Below are 22,579 nucleotides of genomic sequence, written 5' to 3'. Positions count from 1 at the left end.
AAAGTAAGTTGAGGGTGATAGTTACCAAAATACTTGTCGTTAGTTATTTTTGATATTGTAAGCTACACTATATATATGGGGGGCGCAAGGGGAAGGTTCTAGATTACTGGTCCCCCATGCAGATTAGTAGCTGGGTATGTTTCTTTCTGTACTAAAGAGTATACATTTAACTTATACAGTATTGCCGAGCGAGCGTTAGCGAGTGAAGGCGGGTCAGAGGCCCGCAGGGCACGTTGTTTTCTGTCTTTATTACTGCTCAATGGGAAGAGGGGCCAGTAATCTAGAACCTTGCCGGGCGGAAGGGACTATTTGGCGGTATATTTGTTATGAATTTTGGGAAAGGCAGTGCGTAAATGACAAGGTTGTGTCATATCGTGATTGAGTTTTATAAAGTTATACAAAAATGAGTGTCAGGGGGGCGCGGTGGCTCAGTGGTAGAGCGTTCACCTCTGGTGCTTGGGGTCTCGGGTTCGATCCCAGCCCCCGCCAAGTGAACTTTGTGGTGGACAAACACCGTGCTCGTGGGTTTTCTCGGGGTTCTCCCGTTTCCTCCCACTTTCTTCATTCCACCATTTCACTCATCTCTCATAATCACCGTCTCCTTTAGCCTAACCGGCATAACCGTGGGACGTAAAACTTAAAGATTTCAACAGAAAAGAAGAGGAACATTTAACGAAACCTAATCGAGTATAATCTAATTTAGTACATTTTGGTACTTTTTTGGATTGCATGTAGTACCTCCCCCAAAGCTGTGCAACACATAAGGCGTGCATTTTATGAAATGAACTGTTAGATAAAATTGTTTTCCCACCATCCTCGTTTATGCGTATACTCATCGCCGCTGACGCGCCTGCTCCCTACGGGCGCTGTTTCTGCTCTCCTGTTTTGACTCGGTTAGATGGCATTCGTGCTTTTTACTGGCCACGTAGCACAAATTAGTCAGTGTTTTATGGACTAGCTTTTATGCCATACGTTCACATCGTATTTCGAACATTAATCATTATCAAGTTAGCCAGGGCCAATATCTAGTATTTTGGGTGAGAAACTAAATAATATTCCTTTCTTATTTTCGTATTCTGGCAATACAGCAGTAATACCATAAGTATAAATACATTGCGGATGTGAGCTCCTCCGTGGCTAAGCAGTTGGCGTGCGAGACCCGAGTTCGATTACCGGCGAGAGCTCAGGTGGTTCGGATTCCACGTTAATCAGTAAGTTTACGTCTTATATAGCCTTACTGATGAACGGGACGTTAAACTCAACAGCAACGACATTGCGGATACCGGTTCTGAAAGACTGGCCTGAGCCTAATAAAAAAAAATTACGTGTGTGTGGCATAAAGCCTACAATGCATGATGATGTACCAACTTGTGCTAGGTGACCAATAAAAAGCACGAATGCTATATTCCCTAGGTTAGGCCTAGTTTGTTTCAGAGTATAATGAGAGTTCTTGGACATTTTACACTTCTAGTTATCGCTTAAAAGCTCTTCTCGCATCATTTCTCGTCTGCTCAGAGGAATAGGGTGAACATGTATTCGCCAAGAGGTGCTTAGTCTCTACCGAAATTGCATACAGCACAAGCCAGTAATCAGTGTTGCCACAGTCCTAGCTCTGGAGTGGGCTGAAAAATAGTACCAAATTTAAACAAAAAGGGCTGAATTCATTTTTTTTTGTCAAAAAGTGAAATATTTTTGTCCACGTATGATCATCCCTGATCTAACTTTAGGCCTATACATAAAGTTTGTTACAAAGCGTCAATATAGATCTCTAAAACGCAGAAAGATTCGGGTATTTTTATATTCGTCAATATGGCGTCACTAGTAAACAACTTAGCCCGGTAAGCCGGCAACTACGTCAATGTATTTTTTGTGCTATACCATGCCCTTGGGGGGGGGGACAGTCCCGGGCGCCGAAGTAAGGGGGCGCAAAACTCGGAAGGAAAAAAGTAACTATATATAATTGGAGGAAAAATAAGAAAAAGTGCTCAAAATCAATGAAAACCAGGGTTTACTTTTAAAAAATTTATTATGCTTCGCGCCAACCATACTGGCGCTTTGCGGCTGGTCTATCGACCTCAGTCATATGTACGGGGACGCCGTCGTATATTCTCGCCCAGGCGCTAATTTTCCACGGTACGGCACTGTTGCTATTATTGTTTTGATGTTGCTTAATCCATACTCTTTTTAACGACACATAAATTATAGACTTACTTCAGCACCCGCCTGTCTTCTTCAGAATATGCAACACTTGATTCAACGTGTGTGTACTTAAAAGATTTCAAGCTAAAATTTCCACCACACTGCTTCTTTCTCGTCTCCTTCCTGCGCGGCGCGGATGCGCCCATCTATCGTCATTTGTTTCCCGGTATAGTTGGAATTACGAATTTTCCCCATGAAGTTTGTAGCGTTATGCGGTGCAACGTTACAGAATGAATGATCACCAGCATTTCTTAAGAGTCCAACACAGTATGAGTAACGTGAACTTTTGAAAATGTGACAATATTTGTTAAATGGTGCTGAATTGGGTAGAATTGTACCAACTTTTTCACTAAAGGGGCTGAAAACGCCAGCGTGGTACCAACGGGCCGATGAATGACAGAAAGGGCTGAATTTGGTACAATTGTACCAAGTGTGGCAACACAGCAGTAATGTATATCGTTAGATTTAAATAAGGAGAAGAAAAGTAAAAAAGAAATAATTTAAAGATGAACCCTCCCTCTGGCCCCAATCGACAATAGCACAAGTTCCTTGAGTCCACCTCTTTTCCTTCTTTTACCTTTCTTCTCTTCACCTGCTTCCCCTTCCCCCTTCTAATCACTTATACTCCGTCGTTTAGTAAATGAATGAAAATAATATTTTTGAGTTTTACGTCCCACGGTTATACCTTTTACGCTAAATGAGACGGTGGTGATGATGAGAAATGAATTAAATGGTGAAATGAAGAAAGTGGGAGGAAGTGGGAGAACCCCAAGGAAACCCACGCACATGGTGTTTGTCCACCACATAGTTCACTTGGCGGGAACAGTGTTTGAACCCGGGGCCATATGCACCAGAGGTGAACGCTCTACCACTGAGCCATCGTTTCGTAAAGTGCGAATTCTTCAAGTCAACTGAAGGTATTATTTTATAGTGAAGATACGCTTTCACAATACGACATACTAAAAACTTTTGGATGCAGTGTTTATCTACTTAACATATCTGCAGGTATTGTAATATAAGTACTGAAAATACTGCACAAAGAAACTGAAGATGCTGGATCATAGACACTCAGATGAAAGTAGTCGTCAAATTGTGTATTTCTATGTACTTGTTTTTTATTTTATTTTAATTTTTTTATTTTTATTTATTTATTTTTCCCCGGAGTTATTTATTCTCTGTTATGCCTGAAACGCTCCCGCATTTCAATACTTCAGTGTGTAACTTATCGTTACAATGATTAGAGAGAGAGAAACTCTTTTCGTACCCTCTCCCTTTTCCGTATAGATTTTTTTATCGTGTATTTAAGTATCAGTGCTTTGCCAAGAAACAGAAATGTCAGTTAATAAATAAACGTAAAAGGTCTATAGCATCAATTTTTTTGGAGGGGGGATCATAATAGTAAAGTTTATTATTTACAGTATCATTTATATTTATTAATTTGAAATAATTACTAGCAAATGCTAGCAGTGATATTTTTTTCTTCGTCACATCTGCCACAGGTGGATAGAAGAAATGTCATTGGTTAAAGATTTTAGCTCTCAGATTTCTAGAAGCTGGGAGTAGGAGATGTAGAAGCGTCTTTTCTTCGAATATCGGGGTTGGATTAACACGTACAATGTAACTATAGATTTTCAGTTTTAAAGATTCGGCGTAAAAAGTATATCAACCAGATGAGGTTGAGTGGAAATTAGTCGCAATTCGGCGTGTAAGTGAAGACGAATAGCGTAATGACATCTATGCGTGTTGATATCTTGCGAAACTTCATAAATACGTCCATATTATTTAATAACGTTATTATATTATATATTTACAATATTTCCAATAACGAGGAAGATTTAGTAAGGAAAAAGTAATACAGGTTAACACATCCTATGTTTTTTTTCATTATTTCGGTATTTTCCAGTTTTTTTTTTGTACTTCATTTTCATTTGAATTAAGTACTTTCTTCCTACTTTGTTTTCGTGTGAGAGGAAATTTTCATCTCCTTGTATACTTCATGGCGTTTGTCATGGTTTCTTCGGGGCAGAGCGGTGTGATGTGGAGGAACATGTGTGTGAGCTCACAGTAAGAAAGTTTAACGTTATTTTCCATCACCGATGGACTTGTACTAATAACTATCCGATTTAATTTTAAGCTTTCCTCCGGACATGTAATTTATTCCTATTTACTTAGTTCACCTTTTGATTAGAGTAATTTCTATTATTTAAATTTTCTTAAACTGGATTTTTTTAATTTTCCTTTTTATTATCTTTGCTTTTTAACCAACTTTTGGTGGTAACGAAGTTTGTTTGTTATATAGAATTTAACGGTGGTCCTCCTTCGTATCTCTGCTTGGTCACAGACTTATAGCTGGTTTGAGGATAGTATAATCGGTCTGTATTGAGAGAACCATACGTTTTTGGGGTCTATGGCTAATTGTTTCGGTTTAAGTCAACAAATGGTTGTAAGTTTTGTAAGTCCATAGCACCCATCTCCAGAATTAAATGGCATTTATAGTACTGTCCTAGTAGAAATGCAGTGTTAGGTTAATACGTGTAGCATGTTTCCAGAGACACGAGTCTGAAATATAAAAAAAATGTCAAAAATATTGCATAATCAATTTGGTTTTAGTCTTAATATTTAAAGGCTAAATTGTAGGCTATAATGGACGTAGATAAAATTGTAATTGATTTCATAATTTCTTCTAAGACAGTTAATGAATTTTTTATCCAGGATAACACGGAAATAAAATTTATTTGAAAGAAAAGGGTCGGATTGAAAATGGGCTGTAGTGTAATAATTTGACGTGCAATGACTCAAATATGTTTATCTCCTTTTTTTTAAACAAAAATAGTACAATTTTTATGTTGCACATTTAATGTGCGATAAATATATTTTCGTAGTAAATGGGCTCAATGTTAGATAAATAACATTTTTGAAGTCGATTACAAATATCTACCTTGTAACATTTTTCCTTTCAATTACACATAATATATCATGTCTTGCTCTAAATTAAAGTTAGAGGCAGCGCAGTAACTTATATTTTTTTTGGGGGGGGGGGAAAGCATTAATATTTGAGTCCCCTCCAAAAGATTGTTTTGGATTCCCCACAAAATTCGAAAATAGATCTCGTCTTTCCATCTTTCTCTTACTCTTTGTGGGCCCTCCTTCTCTCTGCAGGGCCCATTCCATACATGACAAATTAACTTAAGGGACAATATTTACAAATGTCAAAGCTATAAGAATAAAGATTTCTGGGGCACTTAATAATATAGACATTTTTTACTGAAGTGGGTCCATGACACATTTTTGTTTTGTCTACCTGTTGTGTGCTGTTTTGTGTATGTAATGTAATGAACCTGTTTGATGCTTCATTTATAATTACATGTATTACAGTATATGGAATAAAAAATTATCTTAAAGTAGGCCCCCTCGAACGGCGGGAAGCTTCCCTGGAGGGGCAGTTGCCCTCCCTGCCCCCACAAGTTACCTCCCTGGTTAGAGGCAAACAGGCATGATTACGTTAATTGCTAAAAAAATTCTTTAGTTGCTGTTTTTACATTTTCTGGTTATAACTAGTTTAGATCTCATAGATTAGCAGATGTTAGAATGTCAAAATAATACACACAGACTCAAGTATAACACGTTCTCTTTCCACAGAATCCGTAGAAGAAGCTTGCGGGACAGTTACAGAGAAATCATTCGCTTGTCCGTATTATACACTAGAAACGAAAAAAAAAAAAAAAAACGGAGATTTTTTGGAAAAAAGAAATCGAAATTTTTGCGCCCTTCTGGCCCGGGCCTGGGTACAGTCATGGTTCAAACGTCATTTTCTTCAGTATAACGAGCTCTTTCTAACAGTACCACTACATGTCCGTATCGTACACATCAACCGGAACAATCGAGACAATCGGAAATTTTTCAGAAAAACTCACCGCTTCGGACCCCTCCGAAAAACACTTGAGCCCCTCGTACCCAACCCTGGTTTCACATAGGGATCTCAAAAAGAATGAGAAATACCGGTACCTAACGTTGCACGCAATCAGTATGCAAAGTTTCAATCTGATATCTTGAAAATTAAAGGCGTGAAAAATTTCTCAAATTTGTTTTATGAAAAATTTCACGCCCCTCCGCCCCCACTTGGCGTCGCCAGGTTCACCATCCGGTTTCAAAACGCATCTGGAGTGTTCTTTGGTCCATCCTAGACTTGACCAATAAAAAAAACCGGCTTAAATATTTGTTATAGAACCTAAATAAGCGATCAAATACGATACTACGCCGTGGTAACATAAGTTACTATAAAGCCTAAAAGGGTTAAGCTTTGGAAACAGAACGCCACTGTTGAGCTTCGCACTGCCGCCACCTGTATATATATTTCGGAAAGGTGGGCATATTTTCGTACTTACAGTATATATTTTTTTCCGATATTTTAGAAAATCGGAAAACCTTTAACATTCTTCGATCTTACAATGGAATAAGAAAGCCTGTTTCTTAGATGGAACGACTTTTGGGAGTTAAACTTGAAATTTGAGATTCATTGTATGGTGCTTGAACAGAATAAAGTATGAAAAGGAAATACATTTTGTGGCCCAAGGCTGCTAGAAAAAAAGTAGATTTTCAGAAACTTAAAACTGCCGCTAATAATACGTTTTGTAATTTGTATTGATTAATTTATTTATTAGTTTAACGTCCGTTCCAGCAGCGAGGCTATATGAGACGTGGACCTACTGATTAACGTGGAATCCGAACCACGTGGGCTCCCGCCGGGAATCGAACCCGGGTTTCCCACGCCAAAGGCGCGTATGCTAACCGCTTAGCCACGGAGGAGCTCATTTTTGTAATTTGTAGTTCAATTTGGAATTTGTAATTGTAACTTTGTATACCTTTGGTCCCGTTTGTATAGTTTAAAGCCAAAAGGTCCCAAGTTGAATCCGTCATGTAATTTTTACTCTTTAAAGTTAAACATAAAGAACCTTACTTAACATCAATCTCATAATCTGATTTTAATTTTGATCGTTGTGATGTTGATTATACCTAGAATTAATTTTCCTATTTTCTTAATTTCAGAAAATAGAAAAATGGAGCGCACGAAGAAAGAATCTCATGATATATCAGTGAGAAGGTTAAAATTCCCTTGCTTAACAATATTATGCGCTTATAATACATTTCATAATCAAGAATAAAACATGTATACGAAACTTTTAATATCATTGAGATGCGAAAGAAAATCGTATTACAATCTTATTCAATATATTAAAAGACAAATATTGTGGAGCAGTATATGTAATTAGAGGTAATCCAATAAAGTATATTGTTATGTTATTCGTTTCTTTCTATGTTACGCCTTTCTTATTCTTTAATGTACATAAGTTCAATAATTTGTAACGTTCTCGGCCATTAATGGATGGCATGTTTTGATTGAAGTTAATGTTTCTCCTATGAGTATGATAATATGAAAAAAAGGGGGGGGGGGGATAGTGTTAAAAAGTTTTGGTCATCATTTGTTTCAATATGAGAAGTGAAGCGTAGCTGTCTTGTCTGTTCTCAATACTAAGGAAAAGGGAGAACTGATATTTCCAAATGAATTTGAAACTTTAGAGTGAATCGAGGGAGGTTTCGGTTTGTGGTATCTTTCTATGCATCTACAAAGAGTAGAAGAGGATGCAGGTTTGAAGCTTTTTTAATCAACAAATTGTATTAACTAAAGCGTATGGGCAGAATACTTTACATTGTTAATTATATTTTGAGTTCTCATTTTCGGAAGATAAGGATGCATTATTGTAAGGAAGGATTAATTCATGTAAAATTGGAACTAGATTTGCTATTGATACCGAATCTTCAAATAGTTTGACCTTTCAGTAGATACAAATCGAAAACAAATTATTTTCGTGGAACACAGAACAAGAATTTTGACTGGAAAGGTACGAAATATTAAACGTATTAAAAATATTTCTCATTGTTTTTTGTTTGCTCATAAAACTTTATAGTATAAATGTTGACGTGTGTATTTGTTGACTGATAGTAAAAATTGATGGAAGATGGCTTATTTAAATGTCACTTTGATATGGTAAAATTTAACCTATGTTAAAAATAGATTGATTCCAGATAGTATGGCTTCTGTATCGGGCTTTAAGTGAATAATCCTTCTGTGTCAGTCCTTTAGAACATTCAGTGAAAGGCCATAATTGGTCCGTGTAGGAACCAAAAATAGTCACAATTTGTACGTTCAGGTTCCCATGATATCCACATATGGACATCCTCTACATCAGTTTGAAGTCCATAATAGGTCCATTTTAGCTCCCAATGGACGTCCAGGAGATGCATGGCAACTGTCCCAAAGTAACATCTTGTGTATATCGAGTAGACGTCGTATGGACCAAAAGAACACGTCCTCTGAACGTCCATTGGGCGTCTGTACGTCCATAATTAGTTCGTTTTGGTACCAGAAATGGACATAATATGTACGTTCTGGACGTCCAGTAGATGCACGGCAACTGTGCCACCTGTACTCTCCCGTGTACATCCACTAGACGTTGTATGGACCAAAACCACACGTCCACTGGACATCCCGTAAATCCATTTTAGCTCCGAATGGACGTCCACGAGATGCATGGCAACTGTCCCAAAGTAACATCTTGTGTATATCCAGTGGACGTCGTATGGACCAAAAGAACACGTCCTCTGAACGTCCATTGGGCGTCTGTACGTCCATAATTAGTTCGTTTTGGTACCAGAAATGGATATAATATGTACGTTCTGGACGTCCAGTAGATGCACGGCAACTGTGCCACCTGTACTCTCCCGTGTACATCCACTAGACGTTGTATGGACCAAGACCACACGTAGACTGGACATCCCGTAAATCGATGCCCGGACGTTAAATGGATGTACATTGGACGTCGGTGTGCTGTGTGGGATGAGAGAAACAGTGACACTTATGATGCTGTTTCAATCCAAGTTCAGCCCTGATAGTTGGGGAGGGGGAAGGTACAACGTAGGGGAGGGGGATAAACTTTTAAAATGATCGAAAATGACTTATATTAATGTCGAATCCATAGATTTAGGAGTAGCTGAGATTAACAGTGACAATTCTGATGCCGTGTGCCGCAGTACGGTTAAGGGGGAGGGGGAACTATATATAATAATAATAATGGAAAATGATCCATATTAGTGTCTAATCCATAGTTTTCGGGATCATTCAGATGCATAGTGACATTTCCGATCTGGTTTAAATCCAAAATCAGCCCCGCCACTTGGAGGAGGGGGAGAAAGAGATATATATAGAATGATCGAAAATGGCCACTATCAGTGTTGAATTTCTAGTTTTCTGGGTGGCTTAGATGAACAGTGATTCTTTCAATTCCGTTTAAATTCAAATTCAACCCCACAATTTGGGGAAGGGGGAAGGAAGGGATATTTAAAAATGATCGAAAATGACAGATATTAGTGCTGAATCCACATTTTTTGGGGTCGCTGAGATGAACGGTGACACTTACGATGCCATGGCCAGCAACATGTAGGAGGGGATATATATATATAAATGATCGAAAATGTTAGTGTCGAATCTATGGTTTTCGGGGTCATCGAGATGACCAATGATCTTTCCGATGCTGTTTAAATCGATGCCATTAAAAACGAAAACAGCATATTTCACGGGTACTAAACACATGAGATACGGAGTTGTGCATTTAAATTTTAATTTCAACCCAGCGAAGCGGATAATATATGCTAGTCATCTATAAATGAACATACTTCGCTGCGACTCTTGTTATCATTTCCTTTGTGATAAATATATAAAGTTATTTTATTTGTCTTGATATTTATTATGCAAAAGATGTTTATTGTAAGTTGTCTTTAAAAATATACATACAGTGACTGGAATCACGACTATTTCTTACAAAAATTATTAGTGCTCAGTTCAGCAAATTTCAGCTGTACAAATAGCCTATGTTTTGTAGAGCTGATTGAATTTCAGTGTTTTCCTAAATCAGTGTCGGTAAGTGATCGGACATTATTTCTGTTTTAAAAAAATAAATGTTTTAAAATAGGGAGAAAAATACACAATTGTTTTAACAGCAAATTATATCTCTATCATTCAGATTCTAAGAAGCACAAAAATAAATAAATAATAATTTAAAAAATCGTCAAAAGCTTGATTGCCATTGTTTCATCAAAAACTAATTCAGAATTTTGTTATTTTACCATGATTCAAAAATGTTAAAGCTATAATTAAGGTCCATCAATTTAGAGAACAGTATTTGTTACATTTCCATAGGATATTTTTCCAGATGGCTCTATAATAGCACTGCGGTCATTTCCATTCAAATACAATGCAAAATGAAAATATCTTTAGAAACAACAACGTAAAAGTTAATAAGTTGAATTGTATTTCAAAACTAATGTAATTAAGATAGAACTTTAGTGCCTTCTTCCATATCATTTATCCGTTGGGTGGGAATGTTATTGATTAAAAGCTTCAGTTAGAATTTAAAATCTCTTTAGAGCATCAAAGCAATACGAGACGTTAATCTACTTAACCATGTCAATCAAAATCAAGACATATTATATTATGTTATTTTAAGGTTGGAAACGCACAATTCTTGTGACATTATACTGAAATAAAACTCTGTATGTAGCTCTGGGATTACAATTTAAAGAAATGAAAGTGTCATGACTGTTTTTAAGTGTCAAATCTTATTGCTTCAATATATTTATTTTCAAAATCATAATACAAGGTAGTAATACACTTTCGTTATTTATTACCAATAAGAAAAATATTCACTATTAGTGATTGAAAATCATAATTAAATGAGTAGCTCGAGGAAAGACAATGATAAGTCTAACATTTTCAGTTTCGAGTAAAATGGAAACAAAGTTCAACCTTTCCATGCGATGCAATTTTATGACACATATCAAGCAAGCTTCCCTGCCATCTGCAGGTAAACGTTGAAATTAAACTACCTACGTATTATTCTATGGTTCAACCTCAATCCACTTCACATAATAACTCAATTTCACCGGAAGTTTCGTTTATCATTGTCTTCTCCCGAGACGTTCAAACATATAAATCAATAGGTCGATAACATATGATGGAAATAAGAGGTGCTTATTATTTCTACAGTTTAGATATAACTATAAGGAATATTATTAACATGTTCCTTTCATGGTGTCGTTGATAAAATCTAAGTATTTTGAAATATCAGTGTAGACACCCACTCTTTGAGGATGACCACACATATCGTCTCCCCACGATACAAGTCCCAATTGTACACCATTTAAAGTCAAAGGTCCACCGCTGTCACCCTAAAAGAAAAAGATACATCGATTACATATTCCTAACATTAAATGCTGTAAATAAATGAACGAAGGATGTGAAAGCCTTTTATGAGATATACTTATTTAATCGCATAGGCTTTTAATATAGCTGAATTTTACGTTTTATACATAATTCGATAATTTTATAAAGAAAGTAAACTAAAGAAGAGCCAATTGGAGCTAGAATTAGTTTCCAGAGATGTCAATTCTAGCATTTTATAGGGCTTTCAAAGAGAAAAAGTATCCAAACAGAATTCAAAATAGATATTCTTAACATTGGTTTCTCTCTTTTATACAATAATTTACTATACGGGAAAATGGATTAAATAAAAAAAATTTAAATCTTTTGAAGTTTTCATGTATTTGAACTTCTTTAGGAGAATTTGGCCTTTAGGAATTTTAATACCTGATACACAATAACACTATTAAATATAATAATAAATCATACCATTAACGTTAATACAGCATTAAATAAGTTTTCATTTTATTCGAAAGATAAAAGGATACATCCGAATTTTACTTACTGAAAATAAATGTATAAATAACATTAAAACAATTAAATTTCTAGTATATTTGGGTAAACGATACACTGATGAGGGAGAGGCACATAACGGTATCACAAAAGAAACTATGTAAGGTTTACTATGCCCTAAAACGTGTAAGAACTTCATTTAACATATCAACACTAAAAACAATTTCTCATAGCTAATTATCAAACTCTGGTTATATAAGGGATAATACACCTGGGAAATGCGAAGGAATGTAGAATCATTTTCGAATTTTAAAAAAGAGTAATGCAAACAAAGTTATCAAATCAAGAACATCATGTAAGAAAATATTTAAAGAATTTAAAAATTTTCCATAACCTTGTCTTTATATAATACAAATACCATTTTCGAAATAAAAAGAGATCCTTAAAGCAAAAGTTAAATGTAACAATGACGTTCATGCCTTCAATACTAGAAACAAAAGTGACCTTGCAATTCACATTCTTAATACATCATTTTATAAAAATGTTCGAAGTATACAGGGACATTAATTTAGAACATCTTACCCAACAAAATACAAACTCAGAATCTGAGAATATTTTGAACTAAGACTACAAAAACTACCTATAAGAAACTCAGGATAAAAAGGTTAGAAACCTTGAAATTAACACAGTGAAAATACAATAGAAGGTAACAGGATATTTGCGCTCTGAATGATATGTATATCAACATATATGATTTGTCGTATATAAATCCATCTCGAAATGTTTTAAGTAATGTCATACAATCATACACTAATATCAATATGATGTAATTACAATATTTGTTGCTGTTTATGAGATAAAATATTGTAAAGTTCTGCTTGTGCAGGTGTTGGAAGATCATAGGTAGAGCAAATTACAGTCCGGAATCCTTCTTGCCCACTACCAGATTTTATTACAAAATTCTACTATAATATAAAATAGATACAAATTCTTTAATGTTTGGATAAAAGTAGGTGTCCCTTTGACCTGACGGTCTTGGGAAGGAATACTCATTAACTAGCTCCGTGAGGAGGAGTACGACACTCAATGCTCCACTGCAAGCAGAGAGAGAGGGAGGTTCGAGTCCCGACAAAGCTCCACTGCAAGCTAGGCTGATGTTGTGATAAAGAATCTCCCAATGTTCTTTTGCAAGCAAAGAGAGAGGTAAGGTTCCCGCAAGGCTCCAATGCAAGCCAGGAGCTCCACTGCAAGCTAGAGACTTTAGGTTTAATTGAGGTACTTCCAAGCTCCCGCCATTGCAAACCAAGCAAGGCATTTGACCAGTCGAAACTAATATCTGTCGTTGAAATCCTCTCGATCATATGCTCCAGGTGAGACGGTGGTGCTGCTGTTCCTCCGTCCTCACATGACCAGTTGTGTAGCTGTTGTTTCTGTCGTTTGCAGCTGTAAGTACTGCGTAGTGAGACGCACATGGTTGATATTTGTAAATAAAGCACATGTCGGGTGTTTGTAAACACAATCATGCTGGATATTATAATATAGATTGTAACATGTTCTATATCATATGCACAAATACAAAACACTGTGATTGCTCCTATGCAAAATTAATAAATAACATTTACATGTGCAACTATTAAATATAATATTGATTATTTTTTTCGAGATTAAGTGAAACGTAGACTGACAATAAGATTTTTTAAAATGAAATGTTACTCCTAAGAGAAAAAACGAGGGTTTGAAATAGTTTTATTCCCTATTCATCTTGTCTCTAAAGTAACTGAAAATTTTAAGTTTCATTTGAATGCCATCATTGCATCACATGCTGAGGACAAGAGCATTTCTTGAAACTAGATTCCTACAGGGAAAGGGATTTAGTGAGTTTGAAGAGTTTCTTCGCCATTTCGCGACCTAGGAAATTTATATGCATGAAATCGAAATATTATACAAACGTTCATGTACTGTACGGTCTGTACTGATAATAAGAAATAGGCTTATGAAATACAGATTCTCAACCTGAGGAGTAAGAAGAGACATGGAACTTCTTTTTAGACATTCACAAGTTTTCCAAAGCTAGTAGATTTGGAAAGTAAAGTTGGGTTCAAACTATGTCAGTGAACTCTTAATTTACAGAGATTTTCAAAATGCATCTTCTACTAAGGGAAAAAGAGACAAAACTTTATTTTCCTATTTTAACAGCGCCCTTGAACTATTGGGTATGAGAACTATCAATATTATCAAACTGTATGTCACGACTCTAGCCTGATGATAATAGCTTTTAAGAAAGCTGTCTGTAAGAGGAGGAGGAAGGCTTGAATTTTTTTGTTTTGCTATTCTTGCCATTCAATGTATCTCGAATATACTCGTGGAAGATACTTTAAGTTGTTACAAAATTTTCATTGCATTGTAGACTGAAAGTAAAACAAAAGTTAACGAAATACCATCCTAAGGGGAGAAATCAGGATTGGAACATTACCCCGTCATTCACCGAACCTATGAAACAGTTCTGTGTAGGTAAATGCTAGTCTTTTTGATTATGTTCAGATTCTTGATCATGACGAAGATTGGATTCTCTCAAAATCAACTAGAAGAGCACAGAAATTAGTGTTAAACGTTTCCTTTATCTAGGAAGTGAAGCTTTCGTATGAATATTTTCTATAATTTTTAAACTGTGTTTAAGATAGAGTGCTTATATTAATTCTTTTTGAATGATATGAACGTAGACTAAAAGATCGTATTTGGTAACAATTTCTTTCGAACTGCCGTGAATATACACCAATGAAATGTGCATATATATATATATTTTCATACATGACATGCATATTACAAACTAGAAGTAGATTTAGCCAAGATGTCTTCTATTAACAATCACTCCAGCAACGCTAGCACATAATTAGAAATATATGGATATTTTTGATACGGATTGGACCAGTCAGATTGATTTAAGTTAAATTATGGTTTGCATTTATGAAGCTCTCTGTTCTGAAAGAGAAGAACAAGTATTCAACAAACACACTCGCAAATACTCTTAACCTGTCTAAATGGGGAAACTTTTCTCTTGCAACCATTTAAACTATTCGGAATATAGCTCCTACTATTAAAAGAGTATATATAAATAGTTGTTATTTACCGCACAAGAATCCTTTTCTGCACTCCCAGCACAAAATTGGTTTTCAGATATCTCTCCATGGTAGGATTCATTACATACTTTTAAGTTAATAACCGGAATTATTACTTTTAGGAGGGTAGGAGATGAAGGACCTTTTGCCTATAGGATAAGAAAATACAATTACTTTTCAGAATTAAGTGTAGCTAGTACATGTCACTTACTTTAGTTTCATAACGTTAAATTTATAAAAAAGTATTTAGAATGAAAGAAAATAACAAACATATACAATAAACAGGAAAATAACCTAATCTATAGAAAATTCATAAATGCATACAGCATATAGTAACATAAATATATTGTTTTTGCCAGCTCTCACTGCTTAGATATATATCCCAATGAAACGTATTCTCCTGATATGAACTATTTCCAGCAGATCATAATGACATATTGGTATTGATCAAGAACAAAGTAGTAATTTATTGATAATAATATGATCGCTACTGTTTAGTCCCAATAAGAAAGAAATTATTTTCAAAAATAATATAGAAATTAATTGTTTCCATTTCAATAGATAAATAATAAACCAAAAAAAGAATCCAGATACATTATCTTTTCGTGTAGTCCTTACAATATTTGTTAGTGCATATCTATCTATCTATCTATCTATAAAGGAAACAACTTCGAAACGTATCTTAGCTTTACTACTAGTTACTTTGAAATGTGTAAGCAAAACAATTAAGTTTTCACTCCACATTTCATGTTTATTATATCTATGTATCTGTGTTATGTTTATTGTATGAAAGATACAAGACCATAAATTGTAAGATCAAATAGTGGATATATATCATGTATACTACACAATTCGTTTACTGAGTTACTAATACTAGCATGAGTAAATTAATTTAATTAATAAAGGACTGGAAATTGTATAATTCAGAAATACACTCACACAGTGTATAAATTTTGGGTTATACAATGCAGATTGTCATCTTACGTCATTGATCCCATAAATACCATTTAATATTCAGGTTTGTACATATTCTTTTCGGGGGCTACGGTGGCTCAGTGGTAGAGCGATCACTTCTGGTACGTGCGGTCCCTGGTTCGATGGCAGCTCGCGTTAAGTGGACTTTGTGGTGAATAAACACCATGTGCGTGGGTTTTCTCGGAATTTCCCGTTTACTCCCACTTTATTCATTCCACCATTTCATTCATTCCGCACCATCACCATCTGCTTTAGCCTAGCCGGCATAACTATGGAACGTAACACTCAACAAAAATTTCATTTCATTTTTTATATATTGTTTCCGTTATTAATCAACTATACATACCTACATACACCCCCCCCCACACACAAACACATATATATATATATATATACAACACTGAATATTACATTGAATTAATAATGAATATTTTACTATGCGCTTGCCTCGAATTACAGACAGTTTGGGTAATACTAAATACTAAGGTAGACAGTGCACTGCAGTTTTATGTAGTCAGTACGTCAGATATACAAAGCCATAATTTAATGATGTAGTGATCAGTACTTTTATGTACAGGGCGAGTGTAAAATGAGTTTACAACTTTGAAAGTATACATAAATTTATTGAGATTACTTACAGGAACGAGGCAGATGTCAATTTATAGCAAAAAACTACAACTTTAACACCTAAGTCTCATTTTGGTTTGATGTGACTGCCCTTGGAAATGTGGCAAACATCCCACCGGTACTCAATTTCTTCCCACACTCGTTCCAGCTGATCGGGCGTAACTTCTGCAACATCAGCGTAGATGCGATTTCTCAGGTCTGCAACATTGTCTGGTAGAGGCGGAACATACACTCGATTTTTAACAAAACCCCACAGGAAGAAATACATAGGTTGCGAGGCTGGGGAGCGAGGTGACATACACCTGGACCTGCATGGCCAATCCACTGACTTGGGTAGCGAACATCAAGGAAATTTCGAACTTCCTTGAGGAATTGAGGCAGTGTGATGTCTTGGCGGTAGTAACATGTCACGTCGTGTTGTTCGTCTTCATCTATCTGAGGAATTAAAAAGAATTCCAACATATCAAGATACACGATACCAGTGACAGTGTGTCAATGAAGAAAAAAGGACCGTATGCATTAAATTTGCTAAGGGCACAAAACGCATTTACCTTTGGACTATCATGAACGTGTTGAATGGTTTAACGTGGGTTTTAGCTGCAACAGATTCTACAGTTGCAGGTGTTCACCATGCCACTGATATGAATTGTACTCTTATCTCTGAAGATAACTGTGTTAAGGAATGCCTCGTCTTCCTCTATCCGATCCAACATTCCTACACTGAATTCTACAAGAATAACCTTATTTGTTGTATCATTATAAGTATGTATGGTTTCAAGTGTAAACATTTACGTACCACTTGCCAAACTTTTTTTTTTTTTTTTTTTTTTTTTTTTTGTGGGATGCCTGTCTTGCAAGCCTCAAGCCGCGTTGATATTTTGGGACTACAGGCCAAGCTTTCCCTGACCTGTTCGACAACAGCAGCAGCAACGGCTGGACGACCTGATTTCACATGAAGAACAAAGCAATTAGTCTCAAGAAAGTTCTTGTGCCAACTGTAAATTTTAGGCCTGCTTGGAGGTTCCTTACCTTGTTCATTACAAAATCTACGTAGAACAGCTGTTGCAGAGTTTCGTTTTATAAAATTACCACACACACCGAACACAGTCTGCACTAGTGAAAGTTGCCATTTTCCGACACTACACAAGTCAAATTTGAAGTTATTCGTTACAAATTGACACCTATATCGATTCTCTAAGCTATTTCAATACATTTTAATATGCTCTCAAAGTTGTAAAGTCCTTTTTGGCTCACCCTATACATATAAGCATTGAGTTTATAGCCTTTTTAAAATTCCTTTTTGCATTTATAAATGTCTCGAATAAAATTTTGTTAATCAGCTATATTCAATTCGGTAAATTTGGCCTTCAAAAATGATATATCTTTGTTTTAACAGTTTCTAGAATTTCCCACCTCATGTTAATTAAATTTTTTGCAGTTCTTAGTCCGTATTTTGTAGCTAACGCAGTTTTACGTTTTTCTCTTCTCGACTAGTTTATTACATTCCTGGTTGAACCATCCAATTTTCCTCTGTATTTTCGCATGCTCTAGTTTTGATTACATTTTAATGGTACCATTAATAGCAGACTAAATATCCTCAACACCAGTGCATTTCGAACAGTACAAATAAGAGATTATATTCGATTCGCCGTTATCAGATACCGATTTTTTCGTTTTGCTGATATCAGTTAGTGATGACTAGCTAGACCAATTCTATACAACACGATATCAGTTATACTAGACAGTAATTTCGCCGCGCAAGCTCAAAAGTACGCTTATAACTATACTACTACTACTACTACTACTACTACTACTACTGCTGCTGCTGCTGCTGCTCCTCCTCCTCTTCATCCTACTACTACTACTACTAATAATAAATTTTCACCTGCACTGAATAGTGTTGTCACTTCAACAGACAATAATATTAAAATGCTCCGATAGTAGCGACACCACGCACAGATACGTACGTTACAGGGGGTTATCTCACGAGGTTTGGCTCTTATGTTCGTGACACTTTCTCTTCCGTTTTCAGAAAAGCGACGCACATGGCGTTTATTCACCATAAAATCCAAATGGCGTTAGGAGGGATCGATTTTACGTATACATAAAAGTCGGGAGCAGAACTACACATATTATCAAATAAGATTTGTACAGCAGTACAAGAAAAATAATTACTTACGTCTTATGTGTTGACATGGGTTCAAGTCCATTGAGGACTATTGAAGACAGTGCTTCTTAACATACTTTAACCAAAATTGTAAGTTCCGTCGTTAGAAGCCCAACTGTTTGTATTAGTCTTTCGCAGCAATCGTTACTGATAATGTTTAGTACTGGTAACAGTTTTCGTCTTTGCTTATTGTTTTTATTTCTTTTTTGTTCATTTTAAAAATATATCCAAATAAATGCCACCATAATTCCTCTTATTTCGAATGTAAACGCCATTTGCAATTGGTAAAGGACAAAAATTGAACGTTCCGACGTAGCTTAAAAAGTGAAGAAAAGTGGAAGTTCTGGTGTTCGAACCCATAATCATGGATATCAGACTATAAGCACATGTCTGAATCCCCTCGTCCATGTGGATTACGCTTTTTGAGCTACGCCGGAACGTTATTTTTTTTCGAATTTCAAATGACGTTTACATTCAAAATAAGATAAATTATGGCATTTATTTGGATATATTTTGAGAATGAAGAAGAGAATAAAGGCAATACGCAAAGACAAAATATTACAGGTATAAACATTATCAGTAACAATTGCTACGAAAGACTAAAACGAGCAGCTGAGCTCCAATGACTGGACTTCCAATTTTAGCTAACAAGGGACATCACCCAATTGTCCGGCTCCGATTTCAATGATTTTTTCCTAGCTGATAGAGGACATATATGTATTATTTGTGATGACAAATTTTTGCCATGGTGCATGTTTTCTATTTTTTTAAAATAATTTTTAAGAGTTGTGATATGGTTATTAGAAATTACTGCAGAAGTCCCTTATTCAACGGACTCGAACTCACGTTCACGCGCATCAAGACATAAGTATTTTGTGTAACGCTGTAAGCAAGCTCATTCAACAATAATAATGTTCCCGACTTTTATGTATTCATAACATTGATCCCTCCTCAGTCATTATTGTGGATAAATAATATGTCCGTTGCTTTTCTGGAAACGGAAGAGAAAATGAGACAAGAGCCAAATCTCAGGATATCGCTTGCGCGATTGACACCGTGTAACGTATCTGAGCGTGGCGCCTCAACTATTGGAACATATTGATATTATTGTTTGTTGAAGTGACAACGCTCTCCAGTGAAGGTGAAAATTAATAATAATAATAATAATAATAATAATAATAATAATAATGATAATAATAATAATAGGTTCTGAGCTTGCGCGGCGAATTAGTGTATAATATATTATTATTTCCGTAATTTTTCCTGGATTGTATGTTCTTTTATTTGTTGGCTCTAATTTGTTCCCAGGTCGTCATATAAATAATTTTTGATGTGTACTTTGGTTTCCTTACAGGAAGAGGCCGGTTCTTCCCAAATATCAGCCCTGAAATTAGTAATATTTGTCACGGTTTTACGTGGCAAGATAGTGCAGGACTAACATGGTGAACTTATGAGTAGTATAGCTATCAACATAGGTTAAAATCATGATCAAACTATAGTTTTTACAAAGTGATCGTAAAGAATCGAAGAGTGACTTCTGATACTAATCGGATAATCCTTAAGAATGTGGAAGCAAACACCTGTATCACGATAGAGACGATTTACGAATATTAGTTGGGAAAGTGCAAATAAAGTTTAGGAGTGTTACCAGAACAGTCAGAAACACGTCATTGATCTGAAGTATGCACTTTTCATGTTATTGTCCTTAAAAAGAAAAAAATATACAATTTTTAAACAAGTTTTGGTTGCGTAAAGTGTGGAGTATCGCTATTGTGCTACACCTCCGGTGGAAAATCTTGGTCCGATTCCCTTCCAGTTAAAATGCTTTCTGCGTAAAATAATGGTTAAAATCAGTTATTCGCCTGGGGTTAGAGAACTTGCAAGGCATCATTAGCGAGAATCCGAGTAAATAGTGTGAGTGTTCTTTGGCATAAAGTGTAATGACAAGTAGTTTTCATATTTATACTCGTCTTTCTCTTTTTCTGTCTTCCTTGACGTTTTGTTATCATGTCTTTGGATCTTTCTCTTCTTCTTCTCTCTCGTAATCTTTATTTTTGTCTCTCGCTCTTCCACCTCATCTCTCAGACACACATTTCTTGAGCGCATACGTGTCCCCGAGTTAAAATCCAGCCAGTTTTGATGACTCGGTGACTAGCTCTAACCCAAACAAAAGTGTCCTGTTCCAATTCAATGACAAGATCGACCCGTCTGGAAACTCTAACTTGGAATTTCGGCGTTGTATTTTTCGTGCTTTGGGGAACATCTACAGTCCTGTTCATCTCTGAAAAAATACTGTTTAAACGGAAGTAAAAAGTACAATATCTTCTTTGTCCTCCGGATCACAGAGTCTCAATCGAATCACTGGATCAGTAGGGGTTCGAGTTTTTGACGCAGTGGTGGTCCGTAACATAACCCACATCACCCGAATGAAGCGATGACCCGTTTCAGCTCTGTTATGTTCATTCTATTTACACGAATTAGAACGTTATTTTCTCAACAGGTAAAATCGAGAGTGGATGTTCGGAAGAAGTAAATTTTCAAAGCTGACTAAAAATGATCTCTTTTCCGGGTATTTCAAAGAAGATTTTATTTATATTAGCTTGACACAAAATTCGTTTCCATCCTATAATTTATCTCAACATCTTATAACTAAATGTATTTTATTCGCGTTTGAAATGTGAAACATACTAGGTCTGCTACGTCTATAAGGAACATACAATTTTGCTTTTGAATATTTGCAACTTTTGATTATGATACAGACGTTGGACTTCTAATATTGGCGTACGCGTCTTTGGCATAGGAGACCCGGGTTCGATTCCCGGCGGTAGCTCATGTGGTTCGGATTCCACGTTAATCAGTAGGTCCACGTTTCATATAGCCTTGCTGCTGAACGGAATGTTAAACACAAAACCAACTCAACTCAACTCTAATATTGGTTGTTTCTGATAGAAATGTAACAGAAAATAGATGTAACAGAAATTTCATATTTTTATCTGTGCCAAGGGCTCCCTTCTCTTCTTCTTCTTCTTCTTTCCTCTCTCTGTCTCACTTTTATACCTCTGTCTAATAGACATACATCGGTTTTAATTTTTCATTGTGTGTCTGTTTAAATTTATTCCTCCATCAATTTATGAATATTGTTACATATCGTTTTTGTTCTTTAATTATATCGATACTAATACATGTATACTTTCAAATTAGAATTGCGCTCATGTTGTTTGTTGATTTTAGTAGGGGAGAGACGAAGGGCTGAGAGAGATTAATCTCTTTACTAGTTACGATTATGGGGTAAGTATGTATCATTCGGGTTTCCTAGCTGCACGGGGTTTGCTGTCGTATTTTTTGATGTGAACTGTACATGTTAAGATAAATTTTGTAATGTCTAAATTCCAGGAAACAAAAAATGCCACACTCTCTTCATACAAACTATATTATAAGAAACAAAACAATAACGTGAAACGCAGGTCTAATTCTTAAATGCATGATTCAACTTTATGTTACTGTACATTGAAATATGATTGCACGGTAGCCAAAAGAATCAATAGCAGGTACATTCAAATCATAACATGTCCATTTTTTTCTCAGGGCTGGTAACAGATACAAACATGTTATATGTTTTAAAATAGGAAAAAACTTGTCAATGTGTGACGGAAGTGGCAGCATCGTACGACACACAGAACTGTAGCGGCAGTGGTGAGAGTGATGACTGTTTTTGATACGATACTCGTA

At 35.7% G+C, this 22,579-nt stretch overlaps 2 protein-coding genes across 2 annotated transcripts in view; one reads left to right on the top strand and one right to left on the bottom strand.

Annotated features, from left to right (window-relative positions):
- LOC145666972 (chymotrypsin-2-like) overlaps positions 1-22,579 on the top strand; it is a 405,304-nt gene that overhangs the window by 30,743 nt on the left and 351,982 nt on the right. The window lies entirely within an intron of this gene.
- Positions 11,001-22,579, bottom strand: part of LOC145666965 (chymotrypsin-2-like) — a 70,351-nt gene continuing 58,772 nt past the window's right edge. The window contains exons 7-8 of the mRNA XM_081734610.1: positions 15,093-15,230; positions 11,001-11,481 (exon numbers count right to left, since the gene is read on the bottom strand). Coding sequence (XP_081590736.1) covers positions 11,326-11,481; positions 15,093-15,230 — 294 coding nt within the window. The 3' untranslated portion in view covers positions 11,001-11,325. The remainder of the gene's footprint in view (positions 11,482-15,092; positions 15,231-22,579) is intronic.

This window comes from Thermobia domestica, chromosome 1, assembly GCF_964235325.1.
Source record: "Thermobia domestica chromosome 1, izTheDome1.hap1.1, whole genome shotgun sequence".
Classification (NCBI taxonomy): domain Eukaryota; kingdom Metazoa; phylum Arthropoda; class Insecta; order Zygentoma; family Lepismatidae; genus Thermobia; species Thermobia domestica.
Note: the sequence above shows the minus strand (reverse complement) of the source record. Positions and strands in the feature narration are given on the sequence as shown.